This window comes from Sphaerodactylus townsendi, linkage group LG13 (assembly GCF_021028975.2).
Source record: "Sphaerodactylus townsendi isolate TG3544 linkage group LG13, MPM_Stown_v2.3, whole genome shotgun sequence".
Classification (NCBI taxonomy): Eukaryota; Metazoa; Chordata; class Lepidosauria; order Squamata; family Sphaerodactylidae; genus Sphaerodactylus; species Sphaerodactylus townsendi.
The window spans coordinates 36,815,863-36,835,596 of record NC_059437.1 but is presented as its reverse complement, the minus strand read 5'-3'; the positions used below and the strand labels follow the sequence as shown (position 1 = coordinate 36,835,596).

Below are 19,734 nucleotides of genomic sequence, written 5' to 3'. Positions count from 1 at the left end.
GACTCTGTCTTGTGTGGGGTGGGAGTTGATATGCTTATGGGAGTCAGTGGGGTAGCGCCAAGGGGGTGGGGGGTGCGTGATGCACCGGGGCATGGCGTGGCAAGGGCGCAGGGCACACGCTCCAGCCCTGGTGGGAGTTGCTTGTTTGTGATGCCAAGATGCAAGAGCAGAAGGAGAAGCCCCCTCCCATCATTCATCTGAACACATTCCAGAGAAGTGATGGCTACTCGCAAGTAGGGAAAGGGAGTGGACACAGCTTGGGAGCTGCTGACAAAAGGCAAAGGAACAGAGAGGCTGTGGAGGAATCCCCCTTCAACTCTATCCTGAAGAGAAAGAAAGGAGAACAAAATGGGGTCAACCCACTTCGCTTTGCCTGAAATCCCAAAGGCCTGCTGGGAGAACCAGAGAATGAATGCAGTACAACCAGAGCCCAGCCCCTATCAATCTACCATGCTATATTACAGTAACTCTAATGTATGGTTGGGAAAGAGGCTCATTTCTGTCTACCCAGACTAGGCTTGTCAACATGATGTTACTCTCAGAGCAGGCCATCTGCACCCATGCATCCCAGCTCTCACTCCTCTCTTTGCAAATGGTTTCCCCTACATGACTTGCCTGTGCAATCTGCCACGGCATGTCCAAGATGCTGCGTGCTGTCTTGCGCAAGTAGCTGTTTAGACCTCTGGAGGGGCCATCCCGGATCAGCCCCCCACCCAGGACTGCCTCACCATCTGCCAACCGCCGCCTTTTTCGGCGTTCGAGGCGCTGCCGAGCCTGGAGCTCCCACTTCTTCTTGTGGTACCGCAGCCAGACTAGGTGCTCCTCCTGTGGGGAGAGAGGTAGAGAGATGAAGCTGTTAGCCAAACTCTTTAACAGTCCTAGTGTAGAAGCTGGAATTTTGAAAACTATGTCAGAAGGGCAGACTCTGACACATTACAGTGTGATCACACAGTGAAATAGGAATAAATCGACCACTGAAATTTATATAAGACCATGGCAAGCACCCAGAGACAGAACTGGTAGTACGTCCTTCCTTTACTCAATATCAATTATCATCATTGCTCTAGGGACAAGAAGAACTTTTTACCATCTGGCTGCTATCCCACAACCGTGGCAATAATGTTACTTGCCTTTGTGGTGCCAGTGGGTGGGGGTGGGCCCAGAATCTCCCTCCAGGATTGGGTTAACTCCAGATTCTGGGATGGAAACTGGCTCTCCTCAGCTGTAGGGACACGTTTGCGTTTGCTTGACAGGGGAATCTTTGGCTGCAAAGACTTGGCAATCCCAAAATCTTCTATGTCAGCAGTCTGTGTGCATGGAGTGCCATCCTGTGGAACGTTGGCAGTGACCTGAATGGGGGAAAAAAACAGCAGCAACTTTGATTTAGCTGGCAGAGAAGGCAATGAAGGAGTCCTCCAGGCTTTGTTAATCCCTGTTTCCCAAACAATGGATCCACACTCTCACCTCTGTATCAGCTTGGAGGCAAAACACGCACATGAATCTAACAAAGCCTTGTCTTTCTAAAGAGCATCAGGAGGCTGCAACTTGAATGAAGAAGTGGTGAAAGTGGGAGATGGGCTATCACCGGCTGTGTGAGTCTGGTATCAACAACAGGCAAGAATAAGAATGGTAATTTACCCACCTGGTGACAGTCAAAATGGACTAAGAGCTGGACTGCATAACAAGAGCCATTTGAACCTGTTTGTATCTTTCTGTCTCCACTGGAGGAATCAATCTGCCACTCCTTAATTCCAGAAATCCAGGGGTACAACATGATCCCAGAGCTGTTTTAAATCTGTGTGCCTGCTCAGCGTTTTGCAAAGGATGCTGATGAGTCCTGCTCTTAAGATTGCCACTCAAGGTGCCTGCTCTCCACCTGCTTTGGGCTTTTTTTCTTAACATCCAACTTAGTGAAGAGTTCTGGTAAACTCCATAGCTTGCATTCTATTTTGTGTCAGTTTTGGTTGGTTCTAATGAAAGGTGTTAACGTTGATCCCCCCCCCTCGCTTTTGGATTTGACTTTGGATCAGCGTGGCAGTCTACAATTTCATAAGAGCTGGACTGACTTATAGTAGGTCACAAAGGTATTAGAAATTAAAGCAACAGCGGAGAGAAGTTCTCTCTTCTTTACTGGGGAAGAGGAAAGGACAGAAGAAAAAGGCCAGGCATGGAGGGGCTTCAAGTGGATCAGATGGGCAAACGCAGTATTTGTTATCAGCCTAACACCTGTTAACTAAGCAGGGAGGGGCTTACTAGTCCTCTGGAGCTCCCCTTCAGCAACAGCAGCCAAGCATGTTGTTAAAAGGAAGGATTCAACACCTCTCCAAATAGCACATCTACTCGTTATTGCTTTCGTGCTGGTGCCATTTTACTTATGCCTTTAACATCTCATTCATTATCTCACTGCTCTCAGACTGCTAGGCACCAGCTTCTGCAATGCTTTTCTATCTATCTATCTCAGGTCATTCGTAGTTCATAAGATGGGCTCCTTTTTCACTGCAGCAGTGGAGGTCTCATAGTATCACCATGAGCTGGACAGATAATGGACAACATTTTTTGCTCTCCCTCCTTTAACCATTGCCAAGGTAAACAGTAAGTACCCATTTAGAACCGGCGGGCGGGCGGGGGGGGGGGGGGATCGGGGGAGGAGAATTTTAACTACTACTTTCACAAAATTGAGCTGTCCTGGTCTTTAAGTCTAACCTTGGAAACCTCTGAAAGGTTCTGAAACCTCTGAAAACAATGGAAGGTTCTATGAGAGTCCTATTACTGCAAAGGAGGCAGAGACAAAAAGTGGATGAAAGAACAAGAGGATCTCCTCTTGCTGGAACTGACCAAGCAGGAGATCATTCATGTAGCCTGGCCTCCAAAGCAAAGTGGGAGGAGTAATCCACTTCATGGAAGTGGAAGCAGAAAAGTGTCTTGAGAGCTTGTAGGTGAAATGGTTCCAGTGTTGGGCAAAGTCCAGGGTGTCTGGATTCAAAATCTCACTCAGCCATGAAACCTGGGCTAGCCACTCTAGTTCTTAGCCTATCTTGTCTCTTAGAGTTGCTGTGAGGGTAAAATGGAAGAGGAGAGAAACATATGCATCACTCAGCTCCCTGGAGATCAGATAAAATGCTATGTGAAGAGCCTCCCCAGCACTCTCACTCAGAACTTCATAATGTTGAGGCTGCTTTTCATTTAAAGAATACAAAAGCAACACAGCTATTATGCATACATGCATGCAACGCACAGTTTGCTCTTTAGAGACTTCAGCCATCTTCTGCTTACCTGCCTCTTGCCCTCACTTGTGAACAGCTCACTGATTTTCTTCTGTTTGTAGATATCATTCTTCTCCAAGAGTTTCTTGTGCAGCCAATCAGGATGGCGGACCCGAGGAACTGGATTCTTCACCTGCCAGGAAACTGTGATTACTTTCCTGGCAGGTTCTGCCAGTTATCCTTTGCTTTTTCTCACCCTGTCAGGACCGTTCCGCTGATTCAAGAGCAGAACAAAGTGAGTGCCACTAAGAATGCATACAAACACTTCCTAGTGGTCTGGTATTCTCTGGTAATCTTGTGCTTGTCAAGTCTCACATGCCAATATTCGGTTCTTATCCTAAATCCTACAGAACTATTTTATGAAAGTGTAGACAGGGATGGGAATATATTATTCTTTCACACAAGTGGAAATTGGTACAGTATCTGGAGGACCCCAGAATAACACAGCAAATAGTTCAAGCTTTTAAAAAGTTGGAACCTGTACCTTGGTTGTTCTTGCAGCAGAGTTGCCAAAGTTATGTTAGACTTCTATAGTCTGCCTACCCAAGCAAAACAACACAAGGTGTCCAAGTTCTTTAACTGCAAACTGCTAAACAAGATTCAGAATAAGGAGGGAAAGCACATAATTTGCTTAACAGGATTTAATTAGAATGATTTTTCTTTGCATAGAATTTGTTTTTCTATGACACAGAATACTACAAGCTGACTTTCTGTCTTTGGCAGAAGCAAAGTTAATTGAGTACAAAAGGCATTCCCTCATGGTTGGAAGCCACAACCTATGTTTCTTTTGATGTGGCCCCCACAACCCCAATAACTAAGTGGTTAGAAACTTGGACGACAAATTCTGCAGCAATTGAGATTTATGCTGCGCAGTTAATGGATGCTGACTATAAACAATCCTGGCCATATCATTAAGGCAGCATGAACAAAGGATAATGTATGACTATGCATCAATCCACAGCCCCAGAGGTACTCCCATGAACACGTGGAATTCTTATGAATTTGGGCCGTGTTATTCTTACTCTGCAGAGGCCAGCTATAGGCATGGCATCCTGACCATTCTGAAACAAGTTGGAAAATACTTCTGGGTGGGAGAGCTCAGTTTATGCATTAAAGTTTTCATGTTTGCGATAAACGACTGGATCAGGGCACCAGAGTTTGACAGGACAGCTTATCGTATCAGCAGAGGCATAGCTTAAAGGGGACGGGAGGTGAGTGACGAACTGGGCGTGCACCCCTGTGGGGGTGTGGCGAGGGCGTTCTGGGGGTGGGGTGGGGGCGTTCCAGGGCGGGGCGTTCCGGGGCTAAGGGACGCACCAGTGCACTGGGTGCTTTTCTCCCTTGCTATGCCTCTGCGTACCAGGCGCTTCTGAAAGCCCAGGATATCACTAATCATTTCCCCTGCTCCCCAGTCACCTGCTGCAGCGCTGCAGGGATAGTGATAATTTTCTGGATGGTGCTGCCCAGTCTCTCAATGTAATAGTCCCAATCTAGGATCTGCAATCAGATAGAGAAAACTGTGGTTAAGAACAGAGAGAGTGAAGAAACGACAATGTAGGAAAATTACTTTCTGCATGAGTGCCAGCAACAGTGAGCATCCCTGAAAACCCTGGAAAACAGCAGCTGTGGATGAACGTCTCTGTCTACTTACTGTTCGGATGTCAAAATCCTGCAATGAAGGACTCTTGAGCCATTTTCGGAGATAATGCCTTCGTACTGAGAGCTCTGCCTGGAAAATGGCTAGTGGGATAGCCCTGGGGAAAACAAACAACACATCACTACTACTCGCCCAAAAGTGGTCTTGAAGACAAGCAGAGAGCCACTCCAGGTTTTTTCATCCTGTCAATCATCAGGAAGGTCGACCTCGGCTCCTTATTTTGGCCTGTGTTTCACCCTTCCTTCCTCAAAAATAAAAGCTTTGCCCCTTTCAGCTTCTTGATATACCTCTCAGTGACAGGGGAGCCTTCTGGTTTCTTAGAGATAATAAATCGACAGCTCAGGCCTGCATCCTTCACCATCTGGTCCCCCAGGAACTCAGCCAGGCGCTTAGCTGTGCTGATAGAGGTGGATTTTTGCTCCCCATAATCCTCCAGTTTCCGTGACATGGATCGGTTTTCAGAGATCAGTTCAAACAGCTCTGAGTCAGGCATGTTGGCAGCCTGTAAAGAAAATGGTAGTAAATAGTTGTCAACAATTGCCAGCTTCATCTCTGAGACTTGCAAATATTCCCCGCTGACAGCAAAGCGGGCCCTGGAACACACAGGGCACTTCATTGACTCTTTCCCAGCACTTTGAACCCCCTCCCTGCAAGGCAGGGCTGCTACCCAAGGCTGGCAATTCTGTAAGGAGAGATGTTTCAGTCAAACTCTGAGACTAACCCAAAGGGGAAAAAGCAAAACAACAGAATGAAATCTGGCTAAGGAAAACAGGGAATATTCTGCACATCTGCAGGTTTACTATGCTTGTGTACAGCTGGGAAAGCATTTGAGAAGCAGGAGTATAGCTCTAATTCGACATAATTTCAAATGTCCAAGCTCTAGAGCTATTAGTATGCCAGTCCACCTTACTCTTAGCTACCACTGCTTATTAAAAATGATATGGGGCAGCCACTGAAAACATCAGCATCAACAACAATATTCCTGCTCCCACCATGTGCAGTTCAGTTCACTCAGTATCTTATGATGTACATTTCCACCTTTCTGCACGTGGTGATCGCAGATATATATTGACGATGGGGGAACTGAACATTGTAGTGAGATGATCAAAACAAGGGAGGGGGGCAGCTCTGCTGACGTTATCGGTCAGATATTATCTGCAGTGTTGCTCTCTATTACCCTCCACTCCAATTCAAAGATCCTGTGGAGATCTGATTTCTTTAACAGTGTCAAACCTGTGGATTCTACTATGGCATAACTCACCCTACTGTAAAGGACATCAAGCCAATAATCAGCCACTTTGGCAACCGATGCGTAGACCTCTTCCAGTGTGGTGCCCTTCAAAAAAGCTTCGAATACGGATGACTGGAAGATCTTAACCAGCTGCAACTCCCCACGTCGCTTTACTTCGAACCCTTTCAGCTCAGCAAGGGAGCCATCTTCATTGAACACAGCGTATCTAGGGGCGGGGTGGGGCGAGGGGGGAGGTTATACACATCAGCTTTCATAAGCAAGCCTGGAATCTATCCCCATCACCTGTCTGCAACCACTTGTACTTTTTTGGGACCTATATTAGATTCCAACATTTTTAGGACTGGAAGCACAGTCCGCTTGAAGTTCCTACTTAGCAGGGACTTAGGAGCAGCAGTGGTTAAGGGACTTAGGAGCAGTAGTGGTTAAGAGCAGGTGTACTCTAATCTGGAGGAAATGGGTTTGATTCCCCGCTCTGCCACCTGAGCTGTGGAGGCTTATCTGGGGAATTCAGATTAGCCTGTGCACTCCAACACAAGCCAGCTGGGTGACCTTAGGTTAGTCACAGTTCTTCTGAGTTCTCTCAGCCCCACCTACCTCACAGGGTGTTTGCTGTGGGGGGTAAGGAAAAGGAGATTGTCAGCCTCTTTGAGTCTCCTTATAGGAGAGAAAGGGGGGGGGGCATAAATCCAACTCCTCTTATTATTATTTAATATTTCAGCAGTGATTGTTCAGCAATAAGTCATGCCATTTTCCAGTTCCTGCTTTGTGCCAATCCCACTGTCAGCCACTCTTCCCTGGCTTCGTACCTTTTCTTCAGCTTCTTGCCCTCTTCCTTGGAGGCAGGTAGAATCATTGCCAGATACGGCCCATCCACTTCAAAGAAAATGCTGTTCTCTGAACGACTAACGTATGTGAGTGAGGCTGGGTCCACCAACTCCTGATACTGATCATTTGTAAACCCTTCCTGTTAGTACAGAACAATAGACTTATTCTCTTGCAGTTTCAGTAAAAGAGTAAAGGTAAAGGTGGGCAAACATGGAGTCATTACTGACCCAAGGGGTGACATCACATCACAAGGCTTACCTGGTAGACTATGTTAATGGGGTGGTTTGCCATTACCTTCCCCAGTCGTCTATGCAATTCATTTTGATGACCTCAGAAGGAGAGAAGGGTGAATCAACCTTCCAAGGGGATGAAACTCGGGGCATGAGCAGAGCATTGACTGTAGGACTGCAGCTTAGCACTCTGCACTACAGAGCTCCTGACTTATTCTCTTGCGGATCTAATGCTACATCTTAAATAATTTTGCACTGGAGGCTTGGAAATACAAGGACATGGAGTGAAATCAAATAGTCTCAGTTCTCATCACAGGGGATTGGGGATAAGGTGAATCACTCTTTGGAACCACAGGACATAGTCCTGTTTGGCTGTTCTGCCTCTCTCTTGCGGGGAAGGGGGTGAAATCTACATTTACATTTAGAAAGACTAGAAATAGTCAAGACTGCAGATTCTCTGCCAGAAAGAGAGTGTGAATGCAAACATCAGAACTCCAGCCACGGGCCCCAAATGAATTATGCAAACTAAGCCGCTCTAGATACTTCTATTTTATTTCTTCTTTTGTTCTGGAAATATCAAGAAATACCACTGATACATTTAAAGTTTTTAATCATTTAAATGATCATTTACTCTTCTTTCATAGAGCTTCAGTAGAATTCTAGGTGGTTCCTAAAAGACCTCACAGGGCCAAAGCTGCCTTATTATACCATCTACCCTACTGTGAATTGCTCTGGAGCTCTCCAAGGTCCCAGACCTTTCCCAGCTCTGCTATCTGGACTTCTTTTCACTTGGAAATGAGAGCGATGGAGCGTGGACCGTTGCATGTAAAGAACATGTTGTGCCACTGATCTTTCCCAAACTAATCTACTTATCTTACCCACTTAAAATTCTCCAGTGTGGTGAGACTACTCATTCTACGGGTATCTGTGTAAAAATTACAAGATAAATGCTTAGCCAGGATTCTGCTGAAACTCAGATGGTAACCTAAAACCACTTCCTGTAGGTCTACTAAGAGCTCTTGATCAATTTTTCCCAGTATGCCTGGGTGCGCAATGACCATTCATAGAGGAATAGTGAATAGCCAGAAAGACAATTGGACCTTCCTAAAACAAAGGCAAAAGGAAATCAAAGGTATCAGCTTGGAGTCATTTCATACAGGTGTAAAGGGATTGGCTGCTACAGCAGTTGCATGAGAGGACACTGTTTTTAATGTAAAGGAACAGAAAGGATTCATTAAAAATGGTATTTGGAGTTTCTTTTCATTCTCCTGTGTCCACATAAAAGCCTAACTTTTCCTACATGAATTAAAGTACAAATAGAATTGGATTTGAATTGCCACAAAATGCAAGATTCCCAAGGCTTCTTCTACTTACAGGGTGATTAGGAGTAGGTAGCCAGGAAAAAGATGGGGTTGTTAACTTGAGGAAGAGTCTTTAAAGAGGTACAGAAAGAACCAAACTTGCATCTCTCTAAAAGTTTATTGCAGTGGCTGAACTAAGAAGGTTCTTATTTCTGATATGAGGGTGATAGAAAGTAGCTTCAGAAGTGAACTCCTCCTCATTAAGGTCTAAAGACCTGGGTCAGCTTGAGGAACTCCACTTCCCCCCTGGTCATTTTCTGAAGGCTTGCAAAATGGCAAGGTATTTGTTTTCAGGTCAGCAGAATTGGCTTCCCAGGTATTGTGTGGCTTTCAGGTTACTTACTGAGACAGAACCCTCCTCACCTTCACCATAATGTTCAACATTGCGCCTGGATATGAGATTGTCACTTTGGGCTTCTTGGCATTGGTTGACTTGACAACAAAATTTTCTGGGAAGCTGTTTGGAAGGACGCACCAGATTCCATCAGTGTCCAGCTCCAGTGGTCTCCTTGAAAGGATGAACAGGAGAGCATTTACAGGTCATGATCAGAGGCCACATTACAAGAATTTACTGCTGAAAGAACTGAATGCTGTTGAAGGTCTCTGAGAAATGGAGAGGCATTATTATCATTATATATAACCCGGCCAAAGTGGGTTCAGAGCAGCTAACAATATAGATAAAACACAATTTATCAAAATCATAAAATAGAATAATGAAACTCATATAAAGATGGTGCTAAAAATAAATCAGGGTAGGCTAATATTCCCCCACCTTCTAATCTGAAGATGGAAAAAGGGGGGTGGTAAGAGGGAGTGAGACCAGCTAGCTATACATCTCAACTCCAGTGCTGTCTTCAACTATAGGCCTGGCAGAATAGCTCTGTCTTACAGGCCTTTCGTAATTGGAATAACATCCTCCGGAGACAGGTGCTGGATACTCTTCATGTCCATACAAGAAGCGTGCTTCTTTCTTTTGTACAAAACAGAAAGGAGCAGGCCTTCAAGACAAAACCTTTCTGTTATGGATGGTACAACTCTATGCAACAGGAGAAAAAACACACAAGCAAGAACCAGCTGTTGAAGAGACATTCTCACACTGGAATAAAGTATCATCACACTTTTGGACCAATTAGCTCTTCATTGGAATTCTTTGTCAGTGATTTGTTGTTTTTATAATATTTGTGGTTCTGGCAATATGGCCTGGGCATTTGCTAAATAAAATAGGGGAATGTAAAAAACAACAATATTGTATTCATTTGCTCCAAAAGAATGCTAATCCCAGTTAGCTCCTGAATGCAATTCAAGTCAGGGCGCTCACCCAATTTGCTCAATTAGCTCCCTGGCTTGCGTGATGATATTTGCACCTGTGAAGCAGACAATTCCAGCCATCTCCATGGAGTACCACCGAGCCCTGTGAGAGGAGTACAGAGAACATAAGAAGAGCCCAGCCTTATCAGATCAGTGGTCCATCTAGTCCAGTATCCTCATAAAGTGGCCAATCAGTTGTCCCAAAGGGTCAACGAACAGGACAGAGAGGCCAAACCCTCCCCGATTTTACCACTTAGCAATGGTTTTCAAAGGTTTATTGCCTCTGAATACGGAGGTTCTCTTCACTCACCATGGCTAGTAGCCACTGATGCACCTATTCAACATGAATCCAACCTCTTTTTAAAGCCTTCTACACAGGTGGCTGTCACTACCTCCACTGCCAGTGAATCCCACAATATAATTAGTCAATGAGAAAACCAGTATTTCCTTTTGTCTCTCCTGTACCTACTGCTGATCAACTTCACTGATGTCCCTGAGTTTCAGTATTATGACAGAGGGAAAAACATTCCTTCTATCCACTTTCTCCACCCCACACATAATGCTATGAACCTCTACTATATCCCCTTTAAACTTTTTTTCTGAACTAAAAAATTCCAGACTCTTCTCCTTTTCCTCACAGGAACAGTCCTCCAACCTCTTGATCAGCTTTGTTGCCCTCTTCTGTACTTTTTTTTCAGCTCTGCAACACTGTTTTTGAGATATGACAGCCAGAATTGCACAGACACAATATTCCAAATGAGTCGGCGCTAAGTCATTACACAAGGGTATTACAGTATTGGCCATTTTATTCTCAGGAGGAAGACTGATGGGAAAAATAGTTTCTGCCCTAGACCTTCCACTGGGCAAACAATAGTTGGTTTATCAAAAGAGTTATTGTAAACTATCTTGAGGATGATTCGAACCAAAAAGTACCCAAAAAGCTGGCATAGCACAGTGGCTATGAAATGCAGCTACAAACAAGGAAGCCTACAATTCAAAATTCATCCTAAAGGCATATCTCTGCAAGAAAAGGGACTAGAGACATTTTTTTTAAATGAAAGTCATAAATTTAGAGAATGTGATAGTTTTTCATAATGATGTTTAATTGTAAATGTAAGCAACCCTGGAAAAGCCCGTGTCGCCTGGCAGTGACTGCTGCCAGGAGACTGATGTAGGGAAGCTGCAAGGTAACTATGGGAAGATGTGCCATGGGGAAGCACTGATGCTGTTGTGCTGTACTGGCAGCTGCAGCAGCAACAGAAAAACCCAAAGGAGATGCTGTTGAATAGGTGACCAGGAGTACATTAGACCGAATACTTGGAAATAAATCTCCTTTTCTCAAGAAGCCAGCAAGTAATTGTGAGGAAGATGATGGCACATCTATGGTTATTTCTCCCTGCTAAAAGGGGAGAACATTCATGTATTTCTGCTCCCACTCACCCTTTGCGCATGACATAGCCATAAAAGGAATTGAGAATGCACTTGTGCGCCAGCTGTAAGGAGTCATACAAGATCTCCATATTCTTGCAGCGCTTTACTTCAGAGGCGTCACCCATCTCCACAGCTGCAGCCAGCTTCTTCTTCCACACCTGGAACAGCCAGATGTAAAGGACATGCAAACTGGCCAAGCCACAGCCTACCCTCTAACCACCCTCAACGATAAACAGGCAACCCAATCCAGGTGAGGTGTGTGTGGAATGGGCTGTGGGAATGGTGTAGGCCTGCAATTATGGGTTGGCCCACCCCACCAGTGTAAGTGGCACTTATGCCTGCGGGAAGGACAAATAGGGTGGCAGGTGAGTGATCTGTGGTGTCCAAACCAGAAGTGGTCTCTAGTCCCAAAGTTGCACTAATGTAAATATGGGTGAGGCGGGCTAGGGGCATGAAGCCAACCTCCCTTGACTTCCACCAGGCTTTTGGTCTGGGAACACACCTGGTACAGGCCAGTGACTTACAGCATGATAACAGGTGGCATAAGTCATTATTTCCTATGGAGCATTCTGAGGGGTAGGGCTCCCCCCCCCCCCAACTGCTTGCTATACGGTCCAGAGCTCCATTGGAGGTGGTGCAGCGCCAACTTCACTGTGCCCTCTCTGGCCACTGTGGAGTGACCCACCATCTGGATTCTGCTGTTCATGATTTATAATGTGGTTGTGTACAAAGTTGTGGTTTATTGGCATCATCTCTGCCCAGGATTCAGAACCTAGACACAGCAGACCCAAATTCTCTACCTGCTCAGACTCTCAACAGGGCTCCTTCCACAAATCTTTACAAGGACAGGGGCATCCTCTGATAGGTCTCAGGACACAAAGGGCTCTATAAGGTCACTGTGGGCATTTTGGAAAACAAGGAGTACCTTGTGTAGTCCTTTGAACTCATAGCGACGGTCCCTGAAAGCTCGCACGGTGTCTACATAGAAGGAGTTTTCCCGCTGGCAGATGGTGGTGACACGCTCCTCCACTTTGGTCACATGGATTTTCTTGTAGGCCTTGCGGCAGTAATCTGTTTGAGAGTTGAGTATGAAGAGCTTAGTCCAATAACAAACAACTCCCAAATTGCAGCAGGGGAAATCACTTCTCACCGTGACTGACTGAGGTATGAGAGGCAGCATGATGCACACTGGGTCACAGCTTTCCAGGGGACAGCTTGAGAAAAAAAGCTTTAGCACTATCAGCCAATGAAATCCCACATACTTATCCCGGCATACAGGATTTAAAAGGCTCTTACCTGCTAAGCGCTTCTTTTCATATTTGGCTTGCTCCTCTCGAGATAGCACATGGAATGCCCGGGGTGGTCCATCAGGGAAGAGAGAAGGGAACTTCTCTGACTCTAGCTGCTGCTGGATCCGGTGGTACTCGCTGCGGCTTGCTGGCACTGCATTGGTGGAGAAAGACAACCATGAATAAATCTGCACAGCTGGAGAATTTAGATGCAGCAAAGGAATTGTACTTAACCAATTCCTTTGGATGAAGCAGAGACTGACACTCACTGAATTCTCCTCTCCACTGCCAGGTCATCCTCCGCTGACAATTAGCACCTGGCTTGTTGAAGTCACAGGCAGCACATGTGACCTCATCTACCATAGCTGATGGCTGAAAAGAAAGCAGAGACAGGAAAATCTGGGTATGACAGAGGAAGCCACAGAAGTTCTAAGAGCAGATAAACAAGGATCTCTGCATCAAGCCAGCACCAAAGGATACAAAAGTAAGAAGTCTTTTACTAAATTCTGAATTAACTAAATTCCCAATTCATGTTAGTCTGCAAATGAGGAGCCGTCTGCATCAAAGCCTGTCTACATCTGTAGTACTTCCACTTCAGAAAGAAACATCAAGGAAGCAGTGGCTAAATAACTCCCTTCCAGCCAGGGTGACTGGGAAGTTAAAGTGACTTAGAACAAGCCAGGCTGAGTGGCCCCTGCAGTGCTAAGAGTCAGCGCTGCAGGGGTCACTTGGCTCAGACATGACCAACAATGGGTGCCAGCATACCCATCAGCTCCTCCTGCATGCTGCAGTCACCTGAGCTGAGAGGCCCCTGTTGTGTTAGAAAAGCTACTCACAAACATCCTCCTCGTTGCCAGTGGCCTCCAGGGCAGTAGGAAAGTTCCTGCAACTTAAATGGCCAAGCTGCCTTTGTTTTTCCACACTCACTCATTTACACAGTTCCAACAGAAAAGAGTTGCCACCATTTACCTTCTCAAAGGCCTTGCACTAAAAAAATAGCAAGCACACTGCAGTGTGGACTATTTCCCGCCCTCATTTTTCCTGGTGACAGCAACTGTTGCATGAAATAGGAAGGGGAAGAGCAAGGAAGAGGCCACGTGAAATGGCAGTGTGAGCTGGGAAGCCATTAAAAGCGCAATACCTATTACTAACAAGGTGATGTCTGAAGTGGCCCCTAAGAGACTGAGTGACAGTGTTGCACTTCTCTGGTTCTAAGCACAAGCTGCAGGTAAGAGCCTAGTTCTTTCGAATGGCAGGATAGCATGAAGAATCCTGCCCTGAATTTGCATCCCAAGATCTTGAACCACCAGAACAGAACCTTATGCCCTGAGAGGCAGGCTTCTTTCCTGTGACTGCCAACACCAAGTGCTTTATCCAAAACATTTCCTTTCCTATGGCAGAATACAATGCAAACCAAAGGAGGAACTCCTTATTTCTCTCATAAGCTATGGTGCTTACCTGCAGTCTGTTGGTCAGGATGATGTTGGGATACATAGCTCCCACATCCAGATGGTAGATTAGAGGACACTCAATCCTGTTGGGAACATCCTTTAGGGAATTCAGCTTGACTTTGATTTCATCACAAACCTGTGACAAGAGGAAATGGTGTAAAAACAGATGAGACAGATTAAAGCAGCTTGGAACTGCCAAGGATACCTCGCCAAGCCTGTCATGACCAGTTTGTGTTGTCCTCTGAACACAGTAACAAAACATACATCAGAACATAGACAACTGTGGGCTGCCTGTGGCTCTCCAAGCAGGTCAAGAATATGGATAGCAGAATAAGCAATGTTGTGTGGTGGTTAGGATGACAGACTAGACCAGGGAGACCCAGGTACAAATCCCCGTCTGCCATCAAACTCACTCGATGACCTGGAATAAGTCACACCTTCTCGGTCCGACTTACCTGAAAATGTTATTGCGAGGATAAAAGGAAAGAGGGAAAAAGCACATACACTGCCTTGAGCTCCTGGAGAAGTGCAGGATAAACATGAAAACTAAGGTGCTGATGAGTGGTCCAAGATGGGGAAACATCCACAGAAGGAAAAGTACAGCTCTGGGGATGATCATGTGATGAGAGCCAGGTGGATTGAATAGGACTGTAAACTCAGTATAGTCTCAGGCTTAGGAAAACTGGCAGTCCTTTGGGGGACAGCAGGGTTGAAGGCTGGACACAGACAGTGTTTGATGGTGGTTGCTGCTCACAATATATAGCCATCCCAGTGGAACAAAAGAAACATGGTCTTTTATGCTATGGGAAGAAAGGCCTCTCTTAGCTCATTTTCAACTTTCTTTAGAAAGGCTCCAAAGCACCAAAGACTCTTTAGAAAAAAGTTTCAAAAGCACCAAACCTCTTTAGAGAACCACTGCCCCTGCCCCCATAATGAAATGGTGTGGAAAGAGAGTGGAGGATAAAGTTACCAGCAACTAGACAGAAAGGGATGCTATATGATGGTATTAGGGGGACCATGTGTAGACCAAGAATCCAACCACTGCCATTTCCTTTTCCTGTCCAGGGCCAGGTAATGCTAGTTACCTGCATAAAAATAAAGTTACCTCCTGAAAGTTGGTAACCTGATCTAGAGGTACGCCTTCTTCTTCCTCAATGGCATGGCGCATTGTCTTTTCAACACGTTGCAGAAGGAAGTCAAAGGCAGCAGGATTCTAGAAGACACAGGAGCATGAAGTTAAGCATTATGTCTGTGTCAAGAATTGCCAGTGCAGTACAGATCCATGCTAGAACACTTGCATAGTACAGATCGGTGCAAGCAGAAACTAAGGCACTGGCTTGAAGGGATATTGATCCTTCCAGTAAGTCTTAATCACTACACAGAATGACTATAAGCAGCCCAGGCTAACAGACAAGAGACAAGAGAATAAATGTAGCCTGGAAGATAGAAGCAGCATGTATTTTCTCTGGTGAAAAAGAGGCAGGGCCATCTCCCCCAAGAACTGGAGATTCAGTCCAATACTGAGCTTTCCTTAACCCTGAGCCCTGTACCAGTGGTTAGGACTATATGGCCCATTCAGCGCTAAGGTTAAATTACAGCCAGTGTTGGAAATTATCCAGTGGCGGAATGGAACTTTGTACACGCCCCCTTCCCACTGCCCCGATCCCACAGGTCTCCAAAAATGCTGCTCCAAAGCTCCTACCATCTTAAAGCGGCAGGGGATGTCACTGCGGAAGACTCCGGATTCCAGTGCCTCCACGTGGCCCCCAACATATGTCTCCGAGTCCAGCACATGCCCGTCATTGGTGAGCTTGTTGAACTCCTGCTCTTGCTTGTTGGGGAAGATGATGTTGGCGTGATATGCCTGAACCATGAGCAGAGCTTCACACAGTGTCCCGGAACCCTTTCGCAGCACCTGGAGGAAGAGGAACATGAAATATAGCAGAAATCTCCTACTTATAGAATACCAGAAAGAGAAGTTGGGAGGCTCTTTCCAGCCTAGGACTTAAAGAAGCTTCTGAAATCAATTTGAATAAGAGTCACTCTCTCAGTCTCAGAGGATTCCATAGAAGAAGAGTAACCCAAACTATGCTAAACAAAACATCTACGAGTTCTGAGTGAGGAACTGTGCCCATCTTTACAGAGCAAAAAGGAAGGCAGGTGGTCATCCCCAAATGCCAGAGTGGTTGATCTATTAATCTCCAAAGTGGATGATGAAAGAATCAGTCTGTTCAAGATCACTGATGTAAGCTGGCTGTGCATTAATTTATACTGTGACCAGCCCTGAGCCCTGTGGGGATGGGGGGGGGGGGGGCGGGGATATCAGGCCAATAAATAAGTAACTGTGACATGTACAATGCTGTTGTGCCTTGCTACTTAGAGGGAGCCAATGCTGAAGGACAACACAAGTCAAGCTGACTGATACAACAACCCCACTGGCAAACCTCGGAGCAGGGAGGCTGACAACCAAGAGGGCAGTTGTGACTTAGCCCATCTCCTCCTCCCTGATTACCACATATACCTATATCGTAAAAACCAACTCCTGTGCGTCCTTTGAGGAAATCCAGCTGGTATTCGATTGTCTAAGAGACCATGGTTTTCTGGGGAACATTTGCAACAGCTGTCTCACAACATGACAGATGTTAATTTTTCAAATAATTTTAAAAATAAAAATCCAGCAGCTGGGGTGAAAATCACTATCCTGGCAGTCAAAAACCACCACTATGCAACGAAGAGGCTCAACTGCTATCATCCATCTTGACTGTGGTCAAAGATCTCAGCAAGTTGCAAACCATATAAACCACAGTTAGGTCACCACACGTGATAGTCATGCACATGTTTGCATGAGCAATTATGCAGACTGACATGCCACTTATTAAGGCACTATTTCATGCAGAGAAGTTCTTCCTGCCTTGATTGAGATCTAAACTTTGAGCAGCAAGGCATCAGTAATAAATGCTGACATGAAGAGACGATTTCACACAGAGGCATTTTCAAGTGATTAGATTTCAGTAAAGGCCTCTGCTTGTCTGGCTGGGCTCCTTTACTGTGTAATTGGCATGACAGTTTGTTGGCCCTACCAGATCAAGACTGAAGCTCCAGCACACTCACCTCATCGGGCTCCATTGGAATGATGGTGCACAAGGCAAAGATGAAAGGGTGGACGTACTTCATGTACATGTAATAGGTAGCAACAGCATCAGACACTGAGTAGGTGGCCAGAGTCTGGAAAAGAAATTGTACAAAATCTAGGGATTTCAGACTACATGGCGGTAAGCAAGACTTGGAGCACTTTTTAGTTTTTCTGCCCCAAAGACTACATAATGGTTCTACAAAACAAGATGTCAAGACATCCTGTTCATCTGCAGCACTGACAATGAATGGACAATCCTTAGCTACATGGCGCTCCATGTCAGCCAATGGTGGCTTTTTGCAGCAAGATAAGTTTTTGATGCTAAATGCTGATTTAACAGTTAAAAATGTATGCTGAATCCAATGATAGCCAGCTTTTTGAATGCATATGCCACTAGTGAGTCTTAAAAAAAGAGCTAGTGTACCTGTTTGGTACACGCTACAGTATATGTATAGCTGCTCTGTGCCTTGGTATGCTCTTGTTTACTGATCTGAAAAGCAAGTGACAGTATGACATGTCAAGGGCAGGCAAGAGTATGGATTACAGCATGCCACAGCCAGGCCCATATTCCTTCATTCTCCAGTCTAAATACTTGTAGCAGGTTGGTCACCCAGTGCTGACTAAACAAATTCTGCAACCCAAGGCTGCCGTGTCCAATTTGGATTAATTCTAACTCTGCTCACTCTGCCCACTTTGAATCAACTCTAAGCAGCTACTCTTTCCTGCCTGCATACCCTCTTAAAGAGCTTGCATTTAAAACAGATAATAATAAAAAATAAATCCAGAAGTCAGACCATCATTTTGGTTGTTTAAATCAACAAACACGATGGCTGAACTCTTGTGAATGTTCTGGAAGACTTGAGCGGTTTCCCATCACCATAGCTAATCCTCAAAATTGTACCATCTGCAAAGACTGGGGGAAGAGGAGCAGAACCTGCTGTTGTTCACCCTCTTGGAGTGAGCTGGGGGATGGATGGGCTGTCAGAGCAGTGAGGAGAGGAACAGGAAGGGGAGGGAGTAAGTGAGATGCTCCCTCTCCTCTGAGTTTAGCAAATCTCTGCAGAAGGGTTGGGATATCAAGCAAAGGGGATTGGATTCCCCCTTTCCTCAGGTACCAGGGGCCCCTTATTATGGTATTCTAAAAGAACCAAAGGAGGAGTGATCCTTATAAGAAAGAAAAACTCCCTACATACAGGAGACCTTATACTGTGAATTTAGAAACCTGAATTTAGAATTTGAGTAAATAAAGCAACTCTGCCAAAGCCCAGAAAGCAGTGAATATATAGAGACAGAACAGAGAACACCCTCTAGCCATTTGAAACTGAGTTCTAGGTCAGTTGCTATTACGTAGTAATGGGTTGTGATTTGGCAAGGTCCTGATTTCAAATCTCATCTCTGCCATGAACTCACTAGGTGGTTTTTGGCAAGCCATTCCTGCTCATACACCCCCTGCCAATTCTGAAACAAAACAGTTTGTTGGAAGAATTACAGCAAAGTAATGTGTGTAAGGTACTTTGACAAGTATAAGTGCTACTTAAATGTTAAGTATTATTTAGTCTTTAGTAGAAGCTACTGAAACAACTAGCTAGATTGAATTAAAAACAAAACAAAACCCATCGAGATTCCACAAGAATGCACAGGGGAGGCAATGACAGACATGCAATTCTGGGAGAGGATTTTAGCACCCCTTCAAGCACTGTCTGAATTGGCAGAGTTGGTTACATCACACTGGTCAACACAAAGAAGGGACGGAAGCACCTGAGGCTCTTCAGTAGCCATCCGGCACATCTCTTCAGGATCCAGCTCCACAGGGTCATAGCCCAGCTTTGCTTTGGCCGCTGCTTTCAAGTTGTGGCTTCCCACTGGGAGGTAACTGTCTCTCTTGACCCACCTATAGACAGAAGCACAAAACCAACAGGTGGCAGAATGGCACATATACAGAAAGTACTGGCCAAAGAGGAACGGAACAAAGCCAAATTAAGTGTAATTTGGAGCAGGATTCCAAATGAGAAGCTAGGGCATGCTCATCCAGTCTTTCTTCAAGGATCAGATTTCCCCACTTTCTCATCTGCCAAGCAGGCCCAAATGGCTGCTGACTATTGAAAAAGGTTTCTGGAGCCCAATGAGCCTTCACAATATAAATAGTGACTAAGAATACATCTAACTGTCTGGTGCACGTTTGTGCTGTTAGGAAAAATTGGTCAGTGAGTTTCCTAGGGATGCTCTTCCACTGTTACCACTCTTTTGACTACGGCCCCCATGATGAGCTCCCCATCAAGCCCAGGATTTACTGGAAAATTGAAAAGTGTTGAGCTAGGAGAACACTCAGAAACTAACTCAGAACAAAACTCAGTCCAGAGACACAAAGTACAGAAAGCATTTTCCAGTTTAGCAGACAAAGAGTGCAACACTAAACAGTTGCACCCTTCAGAACTATTTATTGCCTTCAATGGGCTTAGAAGGGAATAGCTGTCAAGCCCTGTGCTGCAAGCCCCAAAATGAGAAAATGCAAGGGGATAGAAACCCCTCAGTAC

The 19,734-nt window shown here is 45.4% G+C and overlaps 1 protein-coding gene across 1 annotated transcript in view; it reads right to left on the bottom strand.

Moving 5' to 3' along the window:
• The window catches only part of POLE (DNA polymerase epsilon, catalytic subunit), a 54,006-nt gene that overhangs the window by 17,236 nt on the left and 17,036 nt on the right, over positions 1 to 19,734 (bottom strand). The window contains exons 13-31 of the mRNA XM_048514808.1: positions 18,959 to 19,091; positions 17,179 to 17,292; positions 15,770 to 15,982; positions 15,173 to 15,280; positions 14,075 to 14,203; positions 12,886 to 12,988; positions 12,624 to 12,770; positions 12,253 to 12,398; positions 11,337 to 11,485; positions 9,907 to 9,999; positions 8,952 to 9,096; positions 6,979 to 7,136; positions 6,182 to 6,377; positions 5,208 to 5,422; positions 4,915 to 5,017; positions 4,680 to 4,760; positions 3,274 to 3,396; positions 1,131 to 1,349; positions 616 to 825 (exon numbers count right to left, since the gene is read on the bottom strand). Coding sequence (XP_048370765.1) covers positions 616 to 825; positions 1,131 to 1,349; positions 3,274 to 3,396; positions 4,680 to 4,760; positions 4,915 to 5,017; positions 5,208 to 5,422; positions 6,182 to 6,377; positions 6,979 to 7,136; positions 8,952 to 9,096; positions 9,907 to 9,999; positions 11,337 to 11,485; positions 12,253 to 12,398; positions 12,624 to 12,770; positions 12,886 to 12,988; positions 14,075 to 14,203; positions 15,173 to 15,280; positions 15,770 to 15,982; positions 17,179 to 17,292; positions 18,959 to 19,091 — 2,785 coding nt within the window. The remainder of the gene's footprint in view (positions 1 to 615; positions 826 to 1,130; positions 1,350 to 3,273; positions 3,397 to 4,679; positions 4,761 to 4,914; positions 5,018 to 5,207; positions 5,423 to 6,181; positions 6,378 to 6,978; positions 7,137 to 8,951; positions 9,097 to 9,906; positions 10,000 to 11,336; positions 11,486 to 12,252; positions 12,399 to 12,623; positions 12,771 to 12,885; positions 12,989 to 14,074; positions 14,204 to 15,172; positions 15,281 to 15,769; positions 15,983 to 17,178; positions 17,293 to 18,958; positions 19,092 to 19,734) is intronic.